Raw genomic sequence first — 21,277 nt, 5'->3', positions numbered from 1 at the left:
GTCTGAAGAGGATGTGATGTTGGGAATCGAATTAGAAGGCTATATAATTTTCCAGAAGGATAGATATGTGAAAAGAGGGTAGGGAGTGCTGTTAATGACTGCAGAAGAATTTTGTCCACAAAGTGTGGAAGTTGATAGTGTATGCACAGATTTTGAATCTGTGTGGTGTGAAGTTGAAATAAACAGATTTGTATATCTGACAGGATGCTGTTATGAGCCATTGAATGCAGAGAATACTGATTGTGAAATGTTTAGGCAAATTAGTTGGGTATGTAAAAACAAGGTGATCCTGATGGGAGATTTTAATTACAGGGATACAGAATGGAAGGAGGAGGTAGTACAAGGGCAGTCTGAAAAGTTCTTGCCATAGATGACAACACTATTGGCAAGTTTTTTTTTTCTAGGTTGCTGCATTTGTCATAAGCATCCATGTGAAATTGCAAGTCATTCTATTAAGTAGTTTGTTTTATACAGCTGTCTGAAGCAAAAGTGTTGTCTGTATCCTTTGAAATGGATAAAATTGAGTATCATGTGGTTATAAAATGCTTTGTAAAAGAAGGTTTAAGATGAGTAAGGTTGGAATAGAAATCAGAGTCAGGATCAGGGAAATGGGAGTCTCAGACTGAAGAGAGAGAGGTGTGTTATAGCAGCTAGAATAGAGAATGTTGGCATTGGTGGAATAGCCTCAAACACACAGGGATTTAACGCCAAAAGAAATTCATTTGAAGTTCATAAACGTTTATGAACTTCGAATGAATTTCATAAATGTTTATGAACATCCTTCATGTGGATCATCTTCAAGAAGATCCACATGAAGGATGTCCAAAAAGTGTAACAACACCAGAAATCATTGATCAAGTGCATGATATGGTATTGGATGACCGGCAAGTCAAAGGGCGTGAAATTGCTGAGACTATAGGCATTTCAAAAGAACGTGTAGGATATATTTTGCATGAAGAATGCATATGAAAAAGCTTTACGCAAGATGGGTGCTGCGCTTGCTCACAGCAGATCAAAAATGCATTCACATGAAAATCACTGAACAGTGCTCAGAGCATTTTGATTTATTACTATGGATGAGACTTGGATTCACCATTACACACCAGAATCCAAACAGCAGTCAAAACAGTGGACAGAAGCTGGTGATTCAGTGCCAAAGAAGGCAAAGTCGGTTCCATCAGCAGGAGAGGTCATGGCATCGGTGTTTTGGGATGCTAAAGGCATTTTGTTTATTAATTATCTTGAAAAGGGTAAAACAATAACCGAGGAATATTATTCTGATCTTTTAACCAGACTAGACAAAAAAATTCGTGAGAAAAGACACAGTTTGCAGAAGAAAAAAATCATCTTTCATCAGGACAGTGCACCTGCTCACAAAGGTGTTTTGGCAATGGGAAAATTAAGAGATCTGCACTATGAATTGTTGGAACATCCACCCTATTCCCCAGATTTGGCTCCCTCTGACTTTTATCTCTTCCCAAAACTGAAACTCTTCCTCTCTGGTCAGTGTTTTGTTCAAATTAAGAGGAGATTACAGCTGTAGAGGAGTATTTTGCAGATCTTACTGAGAACCCCATCTCTGTAGGGGGTTCTCAGTAAGATCTGCAAATTAGTTTTAAGGGAGATTATGTTGAAAAATAAAAAAATAATTTTGAAATTATAAATTTGTTTTTTCATTGTTAGGGCTGAGAACTTTTCAGACCACTCATGTATATGGGAACAAGGAGAGTGAGTTTGTGGAATTTCTAAGAGATAAGTATCTCAAGCAGCATGTGATCAAAGCAACTAAAGCATCATTTCCCAAACAAGTACCAGTTGGTACTTGTTTGGGAAGTGATGAAACAAGAAAAGGTTACTGCCAAAAATGGATACATGTGGAAGTATAAAGCAGGTGATTATAGGAAGCTCTGTTGTCAGTTAACATCAGTACGTTGGATAGATCAGCTGAGTGGAAATGATGTTGATAATGTATAGAAACTCGCAAAGCGGTATCTGACAAAAGCAAGGGTTAAGCAAGTAAATAGAGTAGGAGTGAAATGGATGAACAGTGAGATCAAGCATGCTGTGCTGGAAAAGAAAATGTTATGAAGGAAGTATAAGACAGTTGGTAGTGATCGGATCCATGAAGAGTATAAAGTGCAGGCTAGAAAGGTGATGAGTGTGGTAAAAAAAACAAAAGGTGCAGTATGAGAGGAGTTTGGCTGGTCAGGCCAAGTTTAACTCAAGTGGATTTTTCTGCTATATGGCAAGCAAGAGGAAGAATAATTATGGCAGGTTAACACTGGTGGATAGTCCTGGCAGCAGAATAACAGCTGCAAAGGATATAGTGGGATTATTGAATTAGCGCATTATCAGCGTATATCATACTGGTATAAATTATCCAGTACAATATATAGAAGAGAGGCAAGTATTAGGAGAATTGGAAGAGAAAGAATCAGTTGGCTGGGTTAGATGTTAATAAGGCTGTGGGAATGGATGACATATCACCACGTATTCTTAAGGAATGTGCGCCACAGTTGGCTATGCCATTGACCTGGTTATTTAACGAATGTCTTGCATGGGTAGAGTTCCTAAGGAGTGGAAAGAAGGCAAAATAGTACCGCTCCGCAAGCATGGTTCTAGGACAGAAGGTTCCAATTATAAATCAGTCTGTATTACTTCAATTTGGTCAAAGTTGGAGAGATTGGTTTAGAATAGAATACAGGATTATGTTGATGGACATAGTATTCTTTATGATGGTCAGCATGGATTTGTAATGGGTGGGTTCTGTTTTACCAATTTACTTGCATTTTATAATAGGGTAATGGGTGTATTAGATAAGGGAGAATCATAGACAGTGATATTCTTGGACTTTGCAAAAGCATTTGATAGATTACTACATGATAAGTTGGTGTACAAGCTGCAGAGGATGGGAATATATAGAATATTGGTTAGATGAATGAGAGATTGGCTCTGAACATTTCCAGCAAGTTGTGTATGATGAAGCAGTGGCATTCCCTGAGGTTCTTTTCTTGGGCCCCTACTTCTTAACTTGTTTGTAAGCAATATATCATGTGGACTGAATGGGGATCTTCAGTTGTTTGCTGATGGTGCAAAGTTGGGAAGAATTATAAGTAGCACTGCTAATGTTAATTCCCTTCAGTAAGATTTGAATAGACTTTTTACTTGGACGAAGGAGTGGGGTTGTAGTTTTAATATCAATAAGTGCAAGTTGTTTCATTTTGGCATGTTTCATATAAGGTTGTGTTCTATATCATTGGTGCCATAGTGCAGGAAGTGGATTAGATTAGAGATTGTTGACAGTAGACTGAAGTTTGGAGGGCATATTGCTATTGTTGCAAAGGCTGCACATTGTAGTCCTGCTATGATAAGAAGTACTCTAACGTGTAGGGATAATTAGTGAGAGGATTTTATCAGATTAATCCAGAGGGGGATTATAAAAAGAGTAGAAGGTGAGAGGGGAAGAACCAGAGGTCATCCCTGGAAGTTATGTAAAAGTGTAGTGAAGAGGAGTATGTGGTGTAGATTTTTTACATGGAGAATTGTCAGTGAATTGACTGCATTAGCAGAATGTGTTGTTAATGCAAGGAGTGTTAAGGATTTTAAGATTCTATATGATAAATATGTTGTCAGTTGAATGAATCCCCTATGATGATGATTCTGCCGACTCCATGGAGGGTGTAATATTAACGATAATAATATGATACGGCCACCTCCGTGGAGTCTGAAGACTCATTGCAGGCGACACAATCCATTAGTCTCCTTGAACCAATTAATAGACAAAGCACTCACAGCTGTGGCAACTCATTCCACTCATTCACGACTCTCCTAGCAAAAAAATCTGGTCCTTATACCCCCTACTAACCACATCTTTATTCAACTTTCAGTGAGATCCCTTGTTCTGGTCTCTCTAGCCAAGTGCTGAAACATTTCTTTTGCATCTATCCTATAAAACCCTTTAAGCAACTTAAATGTTTCTATCATATCCCCCTCTTTTTCTCCTATTAACCAACTTCTGCAATCGGCACATCCTCAATCTATCCTCATAAGGAATGTTCCAGCCACTCACCATCTTGGTCACGCACCTCTGAATTCTGTCCATCCACTACCTCATCCCCAAGAAATCCATGGGACCAGACTTGAGCACAGTAATCCAGATGTGAACATATCAACGTCTTATAAAGAGCAACAACAACTTCCCTATCTCTACTTCGTAATGTGTTCAATAGCCAAGTAATTTTATGGGCTACCTTAGCAATATGTCCTCTAAACTTTAACTTTCTATCTACCTAAATGTCTAGCTTCTATTTCCTGTAGTACAGTTCCATCAATGTGGTTACAGCTTGTAATTTATTTATCCTAAAATGCCCAACTTTACATTTCTTCACATCAAGCTAACACCTATTATCTTTTGCCCATACTGAGAGCCTATTTAAATCATCCCTCAAACTCTCCACATCACTTTGCTTAACTGCTTAATTTTGCATCATCAGCAAACAACTGAATATTTCCTTTCTGGTTATTTCCTATATCATTTATGTACAAATTAAACAGCAAAGGTCCCAGCACTGAATCTTGTGTCACACCACTAGTCACCTGTTTTTGCCTCGATTCTGCCCCTCCATATACCGCTGGCTAGTTGAGTTCTTCCATGTCTTCAAACCCAGAACAAACCTTGCTTTGTGAGCAGGTGCATTATCATGCTAATACAGGAAAGGGCTTATTCCAAACTGTTGCCACAGTGCAAGAAGAAGGAATTGTCCAAAATGTCATGGTAGGCATCAGACTACCATGACATTTAAATTTAATTTAAATAATGATATGAAATTTAAATTAAAGATTCAGACTAATTCGCCCAGCCCAAACCAGGAAAAAATACTCCATCTACCACTTCCAAATTTCACAGTCAATACAAGACATTCCTGTAAGTATCATTCACTAGGTATCTGCCAGGTCCAGACACATCCGTCAGATTATCAGATCATTTACCATGATTTATCGCTTTACAGGACCCTCTTCCATTGATCCAGTGAATTGACCACAGTCCAATGATGGTGTTGTTTGAGTCATTCCAGATAATGCTTGGCAATGGCAGGTGTAATCAAGGGCTTGTGAGCTGCAACATGACCATGAAACATAAGGGAAAACACCTCCCAGTGAATAGTTCTGTCTCTGGTATCCATTTTGGACCCATTACAGAACCCCTCTTCCATTGATCCGCAGTCCAATGATGGTGTTGTTTGAGTCATTCCAGATGATGCCTGGCAATGGCAGGTGTAATCAAGGGCTTTTTAGCTGTAGCATGACCATTGAAACCCAAGGGAAAACACCTCCTAGTGAATAGTTCTGTCTCTGGTATCCATTCTGGAGATCATGCTGAAATCATTTGTGATGGTTTCTAAGACTGAGTGACAACTCTTAACAGTTTGCTGGCCCCAGTTTGTCAGTTTTGTGGGCCTACTAGTTCAGAGGACCTTGCTGACAGTAGATCGGGGCATGTGCAATGTAAAAGCAATCTCTCAGACTGAATGACTGAACTTGTGGGCTTCAAGTTCAGTCATTCAGTCTGATATGTTTACCAGTTTGAAGTAATAGATCTCAGAGTTCTAAAAAAATTAAAAGAGTGAACAGATGGTATCTATAGTAGAAACATTTTAAAAATGAAGATATTAGGAAGAAACTTAACATTGTTAACATTCATGAATGTTGAGCAGAGCTAATCTGAAAAGGGTATGATCACTTAAACAGAATACATGTAAGATTAGCAAAACAGATGTTTGATGCCAAGATGGCAGGAAAAAGATCCATTAGAATACTAAAATTTAGCTGGGTTCATGCACTCAGAAATGCCATTGAAGACAAATATAAATTCATACAATATTGGAATGCTGACAAGTGATAGACTAACTTGGTGGGAAATTGTTCACAGGACATTAGTAATGTGGTAAACTTAATCTTGTAGTACTGTCATGATATCCTGTATATCACTTCAGGATTGAGCCTCCATATCTCAGCCAGTATAGACAAAGTCCTTTGGTTGGAAAGACCTGGGTTCGATTCCCATCCATGACATGGGGAACCTTTATCTTGTCTCTTTTGACTGAAGGTGAGTTAACTGGTCTCATATGGCGGTAGAGGGTTTTTCCCCACCTGGAAACTCAGGATTTGCACCCCCCCCCTCAGAACAGACAAACCAGCCCGTGAACACACACACACACACAGATCTACAGTCATAAAATACATACTTAATCCCTCACTGAGCTATCAGGGCATGGAGGAGCAGAAGTGGCAATTCTGTCTCACTTAAAACCTCACAAAGCCCAATGACAACTCGATGACATGGCGAGTAGTGCTGCCATTAAATAAGCACCTGCTGGGGCCACTGCCCCTGACATTGGGAAGCAGCATTGTCAGTACTGACACAAGGTTGAAGCCAAATGATGATGGAAAAACTTGATCAAAGATTTGCAGATGGCAATATGATTATGTTGTATATGTCTGTAATATTGTGGAGCAGATAGCAAATGGAGAATCTACTGCTCTACCTTATCTCCAGAACAACCGCATTGGCGAGCGAACTCTTACAATTGGCCCCGAGTTCCTGGCATCCCTTAAATGGAACAGGGGTGCGAAGAATCTCCGGGCTCAAAATGGTGTCCACTTTTAAAATCACAACTTGAAATGTCAGAACTCTATATGAAGCTGGCAAATTAAGAAATGCCACAAGAGAAATGAAGAGGCTGGGCATTTGGATTTTGGGAATTTGCGAGACAAGATGGCCAGGATATAGGAAGTGTCAGTAAGATAATGTATTACTCTGGGACAAACATCGACATGGTGTAGCTGTAATAGTAGATGAAGAAATCAATAAATCAGTAATAAATTGGATCCCATTTTCTGAAAGGATAATGCTGTTACAACTTAAGGGAAACCCCGTTAATATAAATATCATCCAAGCTTATGCACCCACAGCTGACAAAAATGAAGAAGATGTTGAAGAGTTTTATGAACACTTAAAAGAGATTAAATATCTAACAAAGAAACATGATATAAACATAGTGATGGGTGACTTCAGTGCAAAAGTGGGCAGAGGGAGTGATTGAGAAATTTTGGAGAACATGGCTTAGGCACCAGAAATGACAGAGGAAATCGCCTTGTCCAGTTCTGTCAGGAAGAAGATCTAACAATAGCAAATACCTGGTTTAAACTTCCACTCAGAAGACTGTACACTTGGAAATCCCCTCAAGATAACTGACATAACATTGCCAGAAATAAAATTGATTACATGCTGATAAATAAAAGATTCCACAGTACTATAAAGAGTGCAAAGACTTATCCTAGAGCAGATCATCTATCTCATCAGACCACAATCCTATAATTGCAGAAATATGTCTTAGATTAAAATCAGCTAAAAAATCACAAAAGAAGAAAAAGAAAAATTGATGTAGAAAAACGAAAAGACCCGAAGATAAATAAAAGTGCCAAGACACAGCTTAACCTGCAATTACAACAGATTAACATAGAAGAAAATAAAAGAGTAGAATCTCTTTGGAATAGCTTAAAGAATGCCATCGTAACAACAAGTATTGAAGAAGTAGGTTATGTGAATGATGTAAAACAACAGGAATGGATGACAAATGAGATTCTTTCTCTTATTGATACAAGAAGAATGTACAAAAACAAAGACTTAGCCAGATATACAGAAACACATAACATCATCAAGAAAAAAATAAAAGAAGCCAAGGAAAATTGGATGAAAAATTAATGTACTGAGATTGAACTGCTTCAGAAGAAACATGATAATTTCAATCTGTATAAGAAAATCAACAAAATTTCTGGAAAACTCAGAAAAAAAATAAACAGTGTCTTTAAGAGATGAAAGTGGAAAAATAGTTCTAGAAGAAGAGAATAAAGTACAGATTTGGATAAAATATGTAACAGAACTTTTCAGTGATACTAGACAGAAGCCTATAAATATAAAAGATAACATTCAAGGACCAGCAATTATGAAATGTGAAATAGAGAATGCTATAAGATCAAGTAAAACAGGAAAAGCCAGTGTACCAGATGGTGTGCAATCAGAATTTTTAAAATTAATAGAACCAGATAACATCAAACTTCTTGAAAAACTATTTAATAAAATATATGAAAGTGATGAATTTCCATCAGATTGGCTCAAATCTACATTTATCACTATTCCGAAGAAATCCAAAGCGAATTCCTGTGGTGACTTACGACTTATTAGTCTAATGAGCTAAACATTAAAAATATTTTTGAAAGTAATTCAGAATCGTATTTATAGAAAAAGTGAAGAAACTGTAAGTGAAACGCAATTCGGCTTTCGGAATGGTTTTGGTACTAGAGAGGTCCTTTTCTGTGCCCAAATATTGATACAAAAATGCATAGATTATGTATTTCATAGATTTTGAAAAAGTATTCGACAAAGTCAAACACACTAACTTAATAGAAGTCCTTCAACAAATAGGGCTAGACGAACAAGACATAAGACTAATAAGAAATCTGTATTGTAATCAGTCAGCTACCATTCAATTAGACAACATTACCACCAGTGATATTAACATCAAAAGAGGACTGAGACAAGGATGTGTGCTCTCTCACCACTCTTGTTCAACATATACGCATAGGTAATCTTTAAAAAGGCATTGGAAGAATGTCAAGAGGGAATCACAATAAATGGAAAGATTGTTAACAACCTACGATATGCAGATGACACCGTGCTAATTACAGATAACATTATGGATCTCCAAAAACTCTTTGACAGAGCATACATAGAAAGCCAAAGAATGGGAATAAATATAAAAAGCAACAAACCTCATCAATGAAACTGACACTCAATAGGAAAAATATCAATCAAATGTCAAGACATAAATATCTTGGTTGCTGGCTTAATGAAAGGTGGGATCCTGTAATAGATATAAAGACAAGGATTGAAATTGCACAATTTCATGACTGAAATTGTGCAATTTCATGAAAATGCAATTCTTCATGAAAATGCAATCCTTCATGAAAATGAGAACATTATTCTGCAATAAAGACCTAAACCTGGAAGTCAGATGCTGAATGCCGAAATGCTATGTGTGGTCTATTCTGCTCTGTGAAGTTGAAGAATGGACATTGAAGGCAACAACCATCAAGAAAAATTGAAGCTTTTGAGATATGGCTATACAGAAGAATGCTAAAGATATCATGGACAGAAAAAATTACCAATGAAGATGTCTTAAAATCCATAGGCAAAGCTAAAGATCTTTTATAAATAATCAAAAAACGAAAAACATCATATCTTGGCCACATCATGAGAAACAGCAAATACCAACTTCTGCAAACCAAACTATTTTGGTAGGAAGAATTGATGGCAAAGGAACTAGAGGAAGAAAAAGAATATTATGGTTTGACAACATCAAGACATGGACAAGAAAGAGCAGCGCACAACTGCTCTGATTGACACAAGAACGTAGCTTGTTCGCCAAGATGGTCGCTGACCTTCGATAGAAGATAGCACCATAAGAAGAAGAAGAATCCCTCACTAAGTGAGCTCAACCATTCCTAAGAGACAGAGAATGGGGGGGGGAACCCGATATGAATAATGTAAAAAAAAAAAAAAAAAAAGAAAGAAACTTTAGGATGCACATAGGAAAGTGATGATAAATGTTACTAACTTTCAGCGGGGTCCCTGAAAGTTAGTAACATTTATGGAAATTTTAAATGGAAGAATATCTTTTTTAATTAATTAATTAAATCAAATATGAAAAATATTTATACACATGAATAAACAAGTATGCTCTTTGACATCAATTTAAGTAAACGGAAAAAATTAGTTAAAAAATAAATGTGTTTGTACATGATATGTTATTTTATTATGTAAATACACATCGTATAAATACGCCAGAACAATGATTTATTTAATAATACAGGGTGTCCCAAAATTCATGCAAGATTTAAATTTAGCACCATTTGTGTGGTAAAGTGTTGCCAACGAGAAAAAAAAGACAGCTGACAGTTCAGGGTTATTAAAAATGGAGCGCTACACGAAAGAACAACGCATTTTCATTGTTGAGCAATTTTTTAAAAATAATGAAGGTTTGGCAGCTACAGTTCGCAATTTTCATACAAAATATGGTCGGAATAGTGATTTAACTTCATCAACTGTGAAAAGATTAATTAAAAAATTCAAGGAAACTGGATCAATTAGTGATCTTGTACACTCTGGCCGTCCTTCAACAAGTCGTTCAACAGGAAACATCGAAGTAGTTCGTGCTGAGAGTCCAGGAACATCACTTCGGCACCGTGGTCTTGAATTGGGCATTTTGAGAAGCTCCCTACAGCATATTCTCACAAAAGATTTGCATCTTTATGCTTACAAAGTTCAATTGACTCAAGAACTGAAGCCTACTGACCACACACAGCGAAGAGAGTTCGTTGAATGGATTATGGAACAACAACAAGTGGATACTTATTTTTCGAACAAAATCATCTTCAGCGATGAGGCTCATTTTCATCTTGATGGCTTCGTTAATCGACAAAATTGTCACATTTGGGGTTCAGAAAATCCACGAGTGATTGTTGAGAAACAAATGCATCCACGACGTGTCACTGTTTGGTACGGATTTTGGGCTGGAGGCATCATTGGTCCATTCGTCTTCGAAAATGCAGCTGGTAAGGCAATAACAGTTAATGGTGCTTGCTATCGCGACATGATAATCCAGTTTTTTGTGCCTAAATTGCAAGATATGGACGACATGGTTTCAACAATACGGTGCCACATGCCATACAGCCCGAGAAACAATTCAATTACTGCATGAGTCATTTCCTGGTCGTGTAATTTCCCGTTTTGGTGATCAGAATTGGCTGGCCAGATCATGTGACTTAACGCCGTTGGAGTTTTTTGAAGTCTAAGGTTTATGCCAACAAGCCCACGACCACCCACGCCTTGAAGGAGGCAATTGAGCGCTGTATCAACGAAATTCAGCCACATTTATGCAAAACGGTCATGGAAAATTTCAACAAAAGAGTGCGTATGTGCCAGCAAAACCGTGGAGGCCATTTATTCGATATGCTATTCCATGTCTAACCCTATACTGTATACTTTATGAATCAATAAGAAATTACAATTTTTAATTAAAAACCTGTGTTTTCTATCAAAATTACTTCTTGCGTGAATTTTGGGACACCCTGTATTAATAATAATATAAAAATCTGAAAAAAATATCCATTTTTACTATAAATAATGAAATATGTGTATAACAACTTATAAGATTTAATAACAAATCTTAATATCATCATCATCATCATCATCAAATTCCTGCATGTACTCTCAAGGGATGTAGAGAATATGATAGTACTACATGAAAAAAAATTACATCATTACTAACTTCCTATCTACAATTTTCCTCCAAATCAGTATGTTACTTGTCAAGACTCCAACATTATCAGATCTTATATTTCTATCCTCTAAGGCACTTTGTACCATATCGATCCACCTATGTCTTGGTCTTTCTCTGGGTCGTTTTGCTGCCAACCTGGCAGAGAACACTTGTTTTGCTATTCTTTCTTCGCCCATTCTGTTTAAGTGACCATACCACCTGAGATTAGCTCTGCTAACACATTCCTGGATGTTGACAATGTCAAGTTCTTTCCTTATATTCGTGTTTTTAATATGATATTGCCATTGATGCCATCTGTTCACGCCTCTAATCTTTCTCAGGACTCTCATATCTGCGGTTTCTAGTCTTTGGTCAAGTGTTTTACTTCTGACCCAGCTCTCAGATCCATAAGTAAAACTAGTTTGAACACTGTCTTGTATACAGCTAATTTAGTGTTCCGACTAATTTCTCTCTTATTCCATATCAATTTATTCACTTGATTATTCACTTCCCACCATACCAGCTTTGCTGATTCTGTTGTCTATTTCTATATTCAATTTACCATCTTCACTAAAAATTGTGCCTAAGTAGATGAAATGTTTTACTTGTCCACAGGTTCTCCATTCACAACACTGATGACATTTTCAATGATTCTGCCTATTTTCATTGTCTTTGTCTTTTTATTGCTGACCTTCATACCACATCTATTACAACAGTTATTCAATTTAGTCACAGAATCTTGCAGACTTGTAACAGATTTATTTAGAAGTATAACATCATCTGCATAAAGCAAAGAGCTGATGAAAACATCCCCAATTTTTATATCATGTTTAATACCACTTTCCTTCATAATGTGATCCATATAGATAATGATTAACAAAGGGGATAATGTACATCCTTGTCTCACCCCAGATTTTACATAAAACCATCTTCCTGTACTTCCTTCAATTCTAACTGCTGACTTACAACTCAAATAAAGACTAAGTACTGCTTGATATAATGCCCCACTGACACCATATAACTGTAGCATATTGAATAGCTTCTCTCTTGGCACCTTGTCATATGCCTTTTCCAAATCGACAAAACTTAAATACAAATCTTTGTTATATTCCCATGCTTTCTCGCCTATTTGTCGTAAAGTGAAGATCTGATCCTGACAGTCTCTATTTGGCCTGAATCCAGCTTGTTCTTCACCAAGCTTTTCTTCCACAATTCTTCTCAACCATTTCTCAAGTATACTTGCATAGATCTTGCCAGGAACACTCAGTAGGGAAATACCTCTGTAATTCTTACATTCAGTTTTATTTCCCTTTTTATATATGGGTACTATGAGAGCTCAACTCCAATCATCGGGAATTCGTCCCTCTGTCCAGGCTTTCTGAACTATGCAGTGCAGCCACTGTAAGACTTATACCACCATACTTCAGCATTTCTGGTCGAATATCATCTACTCCTGCTGCCTTTCCACATTTCAAGCCTTTGATGGCTTTTTCTACTTCAGGTATGGATATGTATTCCTGACTGCATGCCTGGTCAGTGTTTTTTACCACTGTGCTGTCATCACTGCTTGTTTCATTTAGTAGTTTTTCAAAGTAATTACTCCATACTTCAAGGATATCTTTTTCTCCCGTTTTCATGTCACCTTTATCATCTCTAACTCCTTTTACAGCACTCTTTCCTCCATTTCTAAGCTTCTTCAACAACCTGCAGAATATTTTGCCACCTTCATGATATTTATTTTCTATATTCTTGCCAAAGTCCTCCCGTGACTTTTGTTTAGCTAGTTTTACACACTGTTTAGTTTTCTTACATTTGTCTCTGTATTCTCTAAGAGCACAAGCTGACTTATTTACCAGGAACTTTTGATATACTTTCTTCTTTTCCTTCACTGCCTCATTAACTTCCTGTGTCTGCCATGGAGTTCTAATTTTTCTATCCTTGCAGACAACTTCACCATATGCCTCTCTAGCTGAATCAATCAGGGCTTTCTTCAAGGCTTGCCACCGAATCTCCAAGGTTTGATTCCTGTTCTCAAACTCTTTCATTTTTTCTTCAATAACCTTTGTGTATTTTAGGCTACAGTTCACATCTGAGAGCTGCTCAACTTTTATTCACATTTAAACTTTCTTACATGTTATTCTTTTCGATATGAAATTCAATTTTATCCTGCTCAAGACTGAATAGTTATCGCTTCCAATTTCAAATCCTCTGTACACTCTGGTGTCCTGCACCAGGGAGAAAACATCACTATCAACAATAACATAGTCAATGAGACTTTTCTTATTTCTTGCCTCTTCTCTCCATGTGAATTTGTGCACATTTTTATGTTGGAACATGGTGTTAGTAATAACCAGTCCATGTCCTGAGCAGAAATCCAACAGATATTTGCCATTATTATTAGCTTTGCTCTTTTCTCCAAATTTTCCCAAAATATTTTTGTATGTCTCACAATCATTTCCTACTCTAATATTTAGATCCCCAACAAGGACCAACTTTTTCTTTTTCATTGTGTCAGTTGCTTTTTCTAAAGCCTCAAAAAATTCCTCCACTTCTACCTTAGTAGAACCTTCTGTGGGACCATAGGCACAAATAAGTCTCATTGTCCAGTTCCCCATTCTCATTTTATTTAACCTAATACGCTTATCAATAAAATAATTTATAACGCTATCAAAATTCAATTTTTTTGCAATTTCATGCTGTATAGATATTATTGCCAGGGACGACAAACATTATTGAGACATTAGACGATCGCAAATAGGTTTTTATTAATTTAAATTGGAAAATGACATTTTTGCTGATGCGACCGTAACTGGACTGTTCAATAATATTTTAAATGTCATAGTAATATTTGGATAAATATCCAACAAATTATTTGCAATTATTAATTTTAAAATATTAATGGGTGCGTCTTCTGGAACAATATTGCTAAAAATGATTAATTCATTGTAAAATTCAGATTCATCAATATCTGTATTTAATTTTTGAAACAGCTGTTTTCAACAAAATTTTAATTCATTTTCTGTCATTTTTCTTATTAATTTCATATCATAAAGAAATCCAAATGATTTTTGGTGAATTTCATACAATTCAAATATTTTTTTGACATATTGTAGAGCAGTATCTAAAATTACAAAAAATGAAATTTATCCTGTAATTATCTTTGTTATCACCTATGTGTGATTCATCAGGCATTTCATAATCAAAAAATACTTTTCTTCGAAGTACTCAACTTTCTTTAAATTTAATTTCTATTTCTAATAGATTTGACAGTTCTTTAGCAATCTCAAAACAGCTATCAAATCCTGATATTCTCTGCTCTTCAAAGTACTGTACAAACTCTTTAATATGCTTAGTTGCTATGTCTATGGGAATTTTTGCATTTTGTAATACTTTATTTACTAAATTAACTTTTGACAAAATCTCAAACCAAATTACAAGGCTTAGTGTGAATCTATTTGTTCATATATTGAAACCACTTCTACTTTGATAGTATTATCTGATGCAGTTTTAAATAATTCTTTTAGTGCATTTAAAAATTCTGGAATTTGAAAACGTACAGCTCTAAGTGATTCTATTCTACATTCTCATCTTGTATCACATTACGGTTTTGGAGTTAATTGTTTAACAAATTTCTTTAATATGTCCCAACGTGAAGTTGAGGAACAAATAATGTATATATTTTTTGTATAACATTAAAAAATTTTATTGCTATAATTGATGATTTTGCGACATCCTCTAAAATCAAATTTAAATTATGACAGGATCAAGAAGTATAAAACGCCTTTTCGTTTTCATTTAAAATGTAAGCACGGATTCCCTTATATACTCCTTTCATATTCGTTCCGTTATCATACCCTTGCCCTCTACAATCTGACAATTTAAGATTTAATTTATTCAAAAGTGATTTTATATTTTCATATATACCTTTTACCAGTAGTGTCATTAGTTGTTAAAAATGTAAAAAAGTGTTCATGAATTTCAATATTTGCTTCAAATATATATTAAAAAATCTAAAAATTACTGAAATTTGCTCCTGATGACTAACATCAGGAGTACAATTGAGAATTATTGAATAGTACTTTGCTTGTCGTATCATATTTACAATAGTTTGTTAAATTTTGGTTTCCCATATCAATAATTAATTCATTTTGCACAATAGGTGATAGATAAGAATTTTGTCACTTATAATTTTTTTTTCCGAACATCACATTAAATGATCTTTTAAAAGTGGATCAAATTCTGCAATTAATTCTATGATTCCAAAAAAATTACCATTATGGGCTGTGTACGAAGTATCAAAATTACCTCTAAAAGCTAAATTATGTTCAGATAAATAAAGAATTGCTGCTACTATTCATCTTAAAACATTTTAATGATAATTAATATTTAAGGAATTGACAGCGTATACTAGAAATATAAATTAAATAAACTTTAATATATACTTTCCGATATTTCGGCAAACGTCACGTTGCCATCTTCTTGGGAACTTAATACAAAGACACGTGCACACAAGTACTAATAACAGCAAATGAGACAGCAAATGACGTTTGCCGAAATATCGGAAAGTATATATTAAAGTTTATTTAATTTATATTTCTAGTATACGCTGTCAATTCCTTAAATATTAGTTATCATGTTTAACCAGCGTATAAGCCTCTCAACTTAAAACATTTCTTAACTGTTCTGCTTCAAATTTTATGACATTTTGATTTGCCTGATCAATTGTATTGTGATTTTTTAAATTGCATTCCATTTGTGTCCATGACACCGCGCGGTTAGCCTAGTGGCTTTGCGCTTCGCAACCATATGCCTGGGGAAGGAGTGTCCCAGGTTCGATTCCCGTTGTAGACGTGAGGAATTTGAGGATCTTCCTCAGGCATAGCCAAGTTAGCCGGTCTTGGGCGCGGTCAGTAGGGTTTTTTCCGCCAGTTTATCTGGCGTTTTTCATCCCTCATACAGGCAAACCGGCCTCGTGAACATACGTCTCTACAGCCAAAAATATATTCCCCCTCAGCGGCAGACCAGGCGACGTGTCAGTTGGGAGTAGTACTAACAAGAAGTCGCATCTAAGTAACACGCGGACCCTGCATAGGAAGCGGGAATAACGCATAGAAGAAGAAGAAGAAGATTCCATTTGTGTCCATGAATACATGCATTTCATGTGCACTGGATTTCGTTCATGCGACTTTAATCTTTCACTTAATGTCACCAGTCAGAAAAGCCATTATTAGATAAAAAAAAAATCATCAGAAGAAAATAATTTGCAACAAAAACAAAAAATAGAGTTGGAAGAGTTTGAATATACAAGCCATCTTCTGTTTTGCTTCTTTCCATTTGCAATTGTCCTAATATAGTGAGCTGTGGAAAAACACCTCTTGTTGTTATCTTTTGGAAAATCATTTTCAGATGGTGGACCACATTGTACAATTTGTGTTAGTGTTGCATTCTTCAAAATTTTGGCTGTGTTGCTGGATCATCAATAGTAAATAGTTCACCTTCCTCTGGTGTCTCAGTTTTAGGATCTTCACTACTCATTGTTTGACCAAACGCCTCATGTTCTCTGCTTCCTTTGAGTATTTCAGAACTCTCATTATTAATTAATGTTGAAGCTGAAGAACTGTTTGTAGTTATTTCAGAACTCCCGTTATCAACTAATATATCTGAACAAATATATGAGTTCAACTTCATAAATTTAAACAGTGAATTTCTTTGACGTACTTCATTTTTCTTGTTTTCGCTTTCGTTTTTCATGCCCACTTGGGTATTTTCTTACATAATAATCTCTCTCATGACTAGTCATACTCTAGAATTAAATACGATAGATTTAATTATAAAATAAGTTAATAAATTAAAACAAAATTACTTATCTGATAAATAAAATATATCTAAAATAGATTATATTAGAAAATAAATAAATCTATTATAGATTGAAAATCTATAATAGATTTATTTATTATAGATTTTTCAAAATCTATAAAACATGAATGTAGTTCTTTTCCATATTCAAATGTTTTCTCTGATATTTGTCTAAGACTGAAGATAAGATTCTGTGTGCTTCTATTTTTTCGAAAGCCATATTGCATTTCATCCAGCGTGTCCTCTATTTGATTCCTAAGCCTCCCTTCTGAAATGCGGGTATATAATTTTCCTGGAACGCTTAAAAGCGAAATTCCTCTATGGTTTCACATTTGCGGTTGTCTCCTTTTTTAAATATAGGGATTATTATAGCTACTTTCCAGTCTTTGGGAATAATTTTCTTTTTCCATACAACATTGAATAGGTGTAAAAGAAATTTTATGGCTTTCGTTCCTAAATTCTTTACCATGACCAAATACATTTATTTGGTCATGGCCTGCTGATTTGCCTATTTTTATTTTATTTATTGCTGCTAACAGTTCATTTGCATGAATTTCTTCACTCTGATCTTCTATTTTGCTTGTGTGTCTTGCTCTTAGGGTTCTATTTTTTCCATGTCCTGCATCTTCCAACAATTCTTGAAAGTACTGTTTCCATCTTTCCATGATGTCTTCGGAATTTGTGAGTAACTTTCCATCCTTATTTTTGATAAACTTTATGGGGCATTCTTTCTCTGATCTCATTCTTCTTAAAACATTATAGAAGAGTTTTTGGTTTCCTTTAAAATTTTGTTCTAAAGTATGTCCGAAGTCTTCCTAGCATTTTCTTTTCTCTGCTTTCACTAAGGTTTTAACTTTATTTCTTTGGTTGTTGTATAGTTCTCTATCAGCCTGCAGCTTTGATGTTATATATCTCTTCCATAATTGCTTTTTCTTTTTAAGTTCTTCTTTTAGTTCTTCAGTCCACCAGGGTGTTTTATGTTTCTTCTGTTTATTATTTAATGATACACCACAAATTTCTTTGCTTGTTTCTAGAAGAAGTGTTTTGAACCTGTACCATAGGTTTTCTACATCTCGGTCTTCATATATCTCTTTTTCTACTTCTTTCATCTTCTCTTCTATTTTACTTTTATACTCAATGACTGTTTCTTCTTTCTTTAGTTTGTAGTTCTTTATCTTAACATTTATTTCATTGCTACTTTTTCTACATTTTTCAACTTTTATTTTATGGATTGTTTCCAATACTAGTAAGTAGTGGTCACTGCCTATTTCAGGACCTCTGTAGACTCTTGCATTTTTTGTATACTTCCAGTACAATCTGCTTATGATGGCGTAGTCGATTATAGATTTTTCGTTTCTATTGGGCTCTTCCGTGGTAAACTTATGAATTTCTTTATGCTTGAACATAGTATTCGCTATCACTAAATTATTTGTAAGGCAAAGATTTATTATTCTTTCTCCATTATTATTCCGGGTTATTTCTCCTTGTGATCCCAACACTTGTTTCGTTTCTTCATCTACTTGATTCCCTACCCGGCCATTAAGGTCTCCTAGTAGTATGATATGCCCTTGAACTTCTTCAATTGTTTTTTGTAAGAGTTCGAAGAATTCATCTTTAATTTCTTTATTGGCATTATCGTTTGGGTTACAGTGAATTCTTGGTTGTCTGATTTAAAATCTATAGTGATTGTCAACAACCTTTCGTTTATTAGTTGCCATTTAGTAATATATTCTTTGAGATCTGGTTTAATTATGCAAGCTACCCCTTGTTTTCCCCATTCTCTTGGGTTTACCCCTGAATAGAAAAAGTATATACCGATCTTTCATTTTCTGGCAACCTTGACCTTTCTTTTTTGTTTCTGTGACTGCTAGCAAATCCAATCTTGATTTTTTAAATTCATCAATTAATTCGTTTTCTTTTCCATGTAGACTTTTAATGTTCCATGTTCCATATCTCATGTACCTTTTTCCTCGCTTTGTCGTTAACCATTTAGGCAGTTCGGCTATCTCTTTGTTATTTCTTTTAATGAGTGAAATTTTAAGGTGTGCAGGGGATTAGCCTTCAGTACCCGAGTCTGGTGGTGGGGCTGCCACCTTCGAGGCCCCCAGACCGGCCTATGAGGGAAGTGCTATTCTTTTGGTCTGCGGGAGGTATTTTATTTCCCTCCTACCCTTCATAGTAACCTATGACGAGCATTCCCCGATCCGCCACCAGGGGACGCGCCCGATGGGGATTACAGGTGTCCCCACACTGGTGGTTGTAAAATTATATACATATATTTTCTATATAAGAATATTTTTTATATAATAATTACAATATTAATTTATATAATAATTGAAAAAAATTAATTGGTTGTCTTTTTTCAATTTTTTGCGCTTTGGGGGCCCTGTGCCACCGCACAGTTCGCACACCCATGAATACGGCCTTGTGACAAATACAGAATGCTTCACATCCAGAAACTGAAATATAATGGTCATTTCTTTATGTGAATTATCCAGATTTGTTTACTGTTATAGAAACCTAGATTGAATAGAAAAAGACTAAAATGAGCTTAAATTGTACATATTTGGTCTGATGTATTAAAATAAATAACTTTTATTATTAAAAGACCAGAAGATAAATGATAAAATATACAAAGAGCCAACAAGTTTCACTAGCCACTGTCTAGCATTTTCCAGGCTGAACTGGTGTGAAAACAAATGCATTGAGTTACATTTCAAACATACACTTTAGTAAAGTGTATGTTTATTACTAAAGTGTATGTTTGAAATTATTACTATTTTATTATATATTATATTATATTATATTTTATTACTAAAGTGTATGTTTGAAATGTAACTCAATGCATTTGTTTTCACACGTTCAGCCTTGAAAATGCTAGACAGTGGCTAGTGAAACTTGTTGGCTCTTTGTATATTTTATCATTTATCTTCTGGTCTTTTAATAATAAAATTTATTTACTAAAATGAGCTGTTACTTTCACAAAAGCACTGCTAAATAATGTAATCACTGCATTTATTTATTGGATTATAGTATTTGTATTATGATTTTTTATTACTTTTAAGATCTTTGAAAGAAATTACATTTAATTAATAACAAGGAAATTTATTAAGTGTTAAAATTTGAAAATTACACCTACTAGGTTTGCACACCTATAAACAATCAGTGAATAGAAATTACATTTGTTTTGTTTAGAATCTGTTGCATATTTTACAACTGATTTTATTCTTAACACATTTTATTGAATTGTAGGATATCACACTGTTTGGGGTGTAACTCCAGCTCTTCATTCTCCTCTGATGTCTGTTACCAATGCCATATCTGGTATTACTGCTGTTGGTGGCCTCTTAATGATGGGAGGTGGAATATATCCTTCTTCAACCCCACAATTTCTAGCAGCTGCAGCAGCATTTATATCAACAATAAATATCTGTGGAGGATTTTTAGTAACAAAGCGTATGCTGGATATGTTTCGAAGGCCAAGTGATCCACCTGAATACAATTATCTTTTTACAATTCCAGGTAAATTAGTTGTTAAATTATTTTCAGCCAACATGCAGTACAGTGACTCATAAGTCCCGGAGGCATTTAAGCATATAACAAATATTTTATTTATTAATTAATTTTATTCTTTTTTTTTTGTTATAATGAAATACAGAACCTGGAAGTTTTTTTTATATAGTTACGAAAAACTATATCACACAAATGTCTCCCATTTTTACCCTCACAAAGATGGGCCCTTTCTATTGCATGTTCCATGACAGCTGTTAATATTTCTGGCTGCATCACCCTAATTTCTGTGCAAATGCTCTCCTTCAGCTGTTGGATTATCTGGGACTTGTTCTGATGTTCAAAGGTGTATGTGAAAACACCTTTTCCTTATGGTAAGCCCCACAGGAAGAATTTGGGAACTGTCAGATGTGGAAAACATGATGAATAATTAATTACAAATATTTGTGAAATTATTGCAGATAATTACAGAATTGCACGATTTTGGTTCATTGTTGGGTTGTGAACTTTTCCATGATTAATTTCTGAAA

The 21,277-nt window shown here is 35.2% G+C and overlaps 1 protein-coding gene across 1 annotated transcript in view; it reads left to right on the top strand.

The window, feature by feature from the left end:
* Window positions 1-21,277, top strand: part of LOC150107468 (NAD(P) transhydrogenase, mitochondrial-like) — a 326,339-nt gene that overhangs the window by 231,580 nt on the left and 73,482 nt on the right. The window contains exon 8 of the mRNA XM_090391890.1: window positions 20,490-20,759. Coding sequence (XP_090248016.1) covers window positions 20,490-20,759 — 270 coding nt within the window. The remainder of the gene's footprint in view (window positions 1-20,489; window positions 20,760-21,277) is intronic.

The sequence above is a fragment of the Typopeltis vanoorti genome, chromosome 4 (assembly GCF_054136105.1).
Source record: "Typopeltis vanoorti isolate ZY-2024b chromosome 4, IOZ_Tvanoo_1.0, whole genome shotgun sequence".
Taxonomy (NCBI): Eukaryota; Metazoa; Arthropoda; class Arachnida; order Uropygi; family Thelyphonidae; genus Typopeltis; species Typopeltis vanoorti.
Note: the sequence above shows the minus strand (reverse complement) of the source record. Positions and strands in the feature narration are given on the sequence as shown.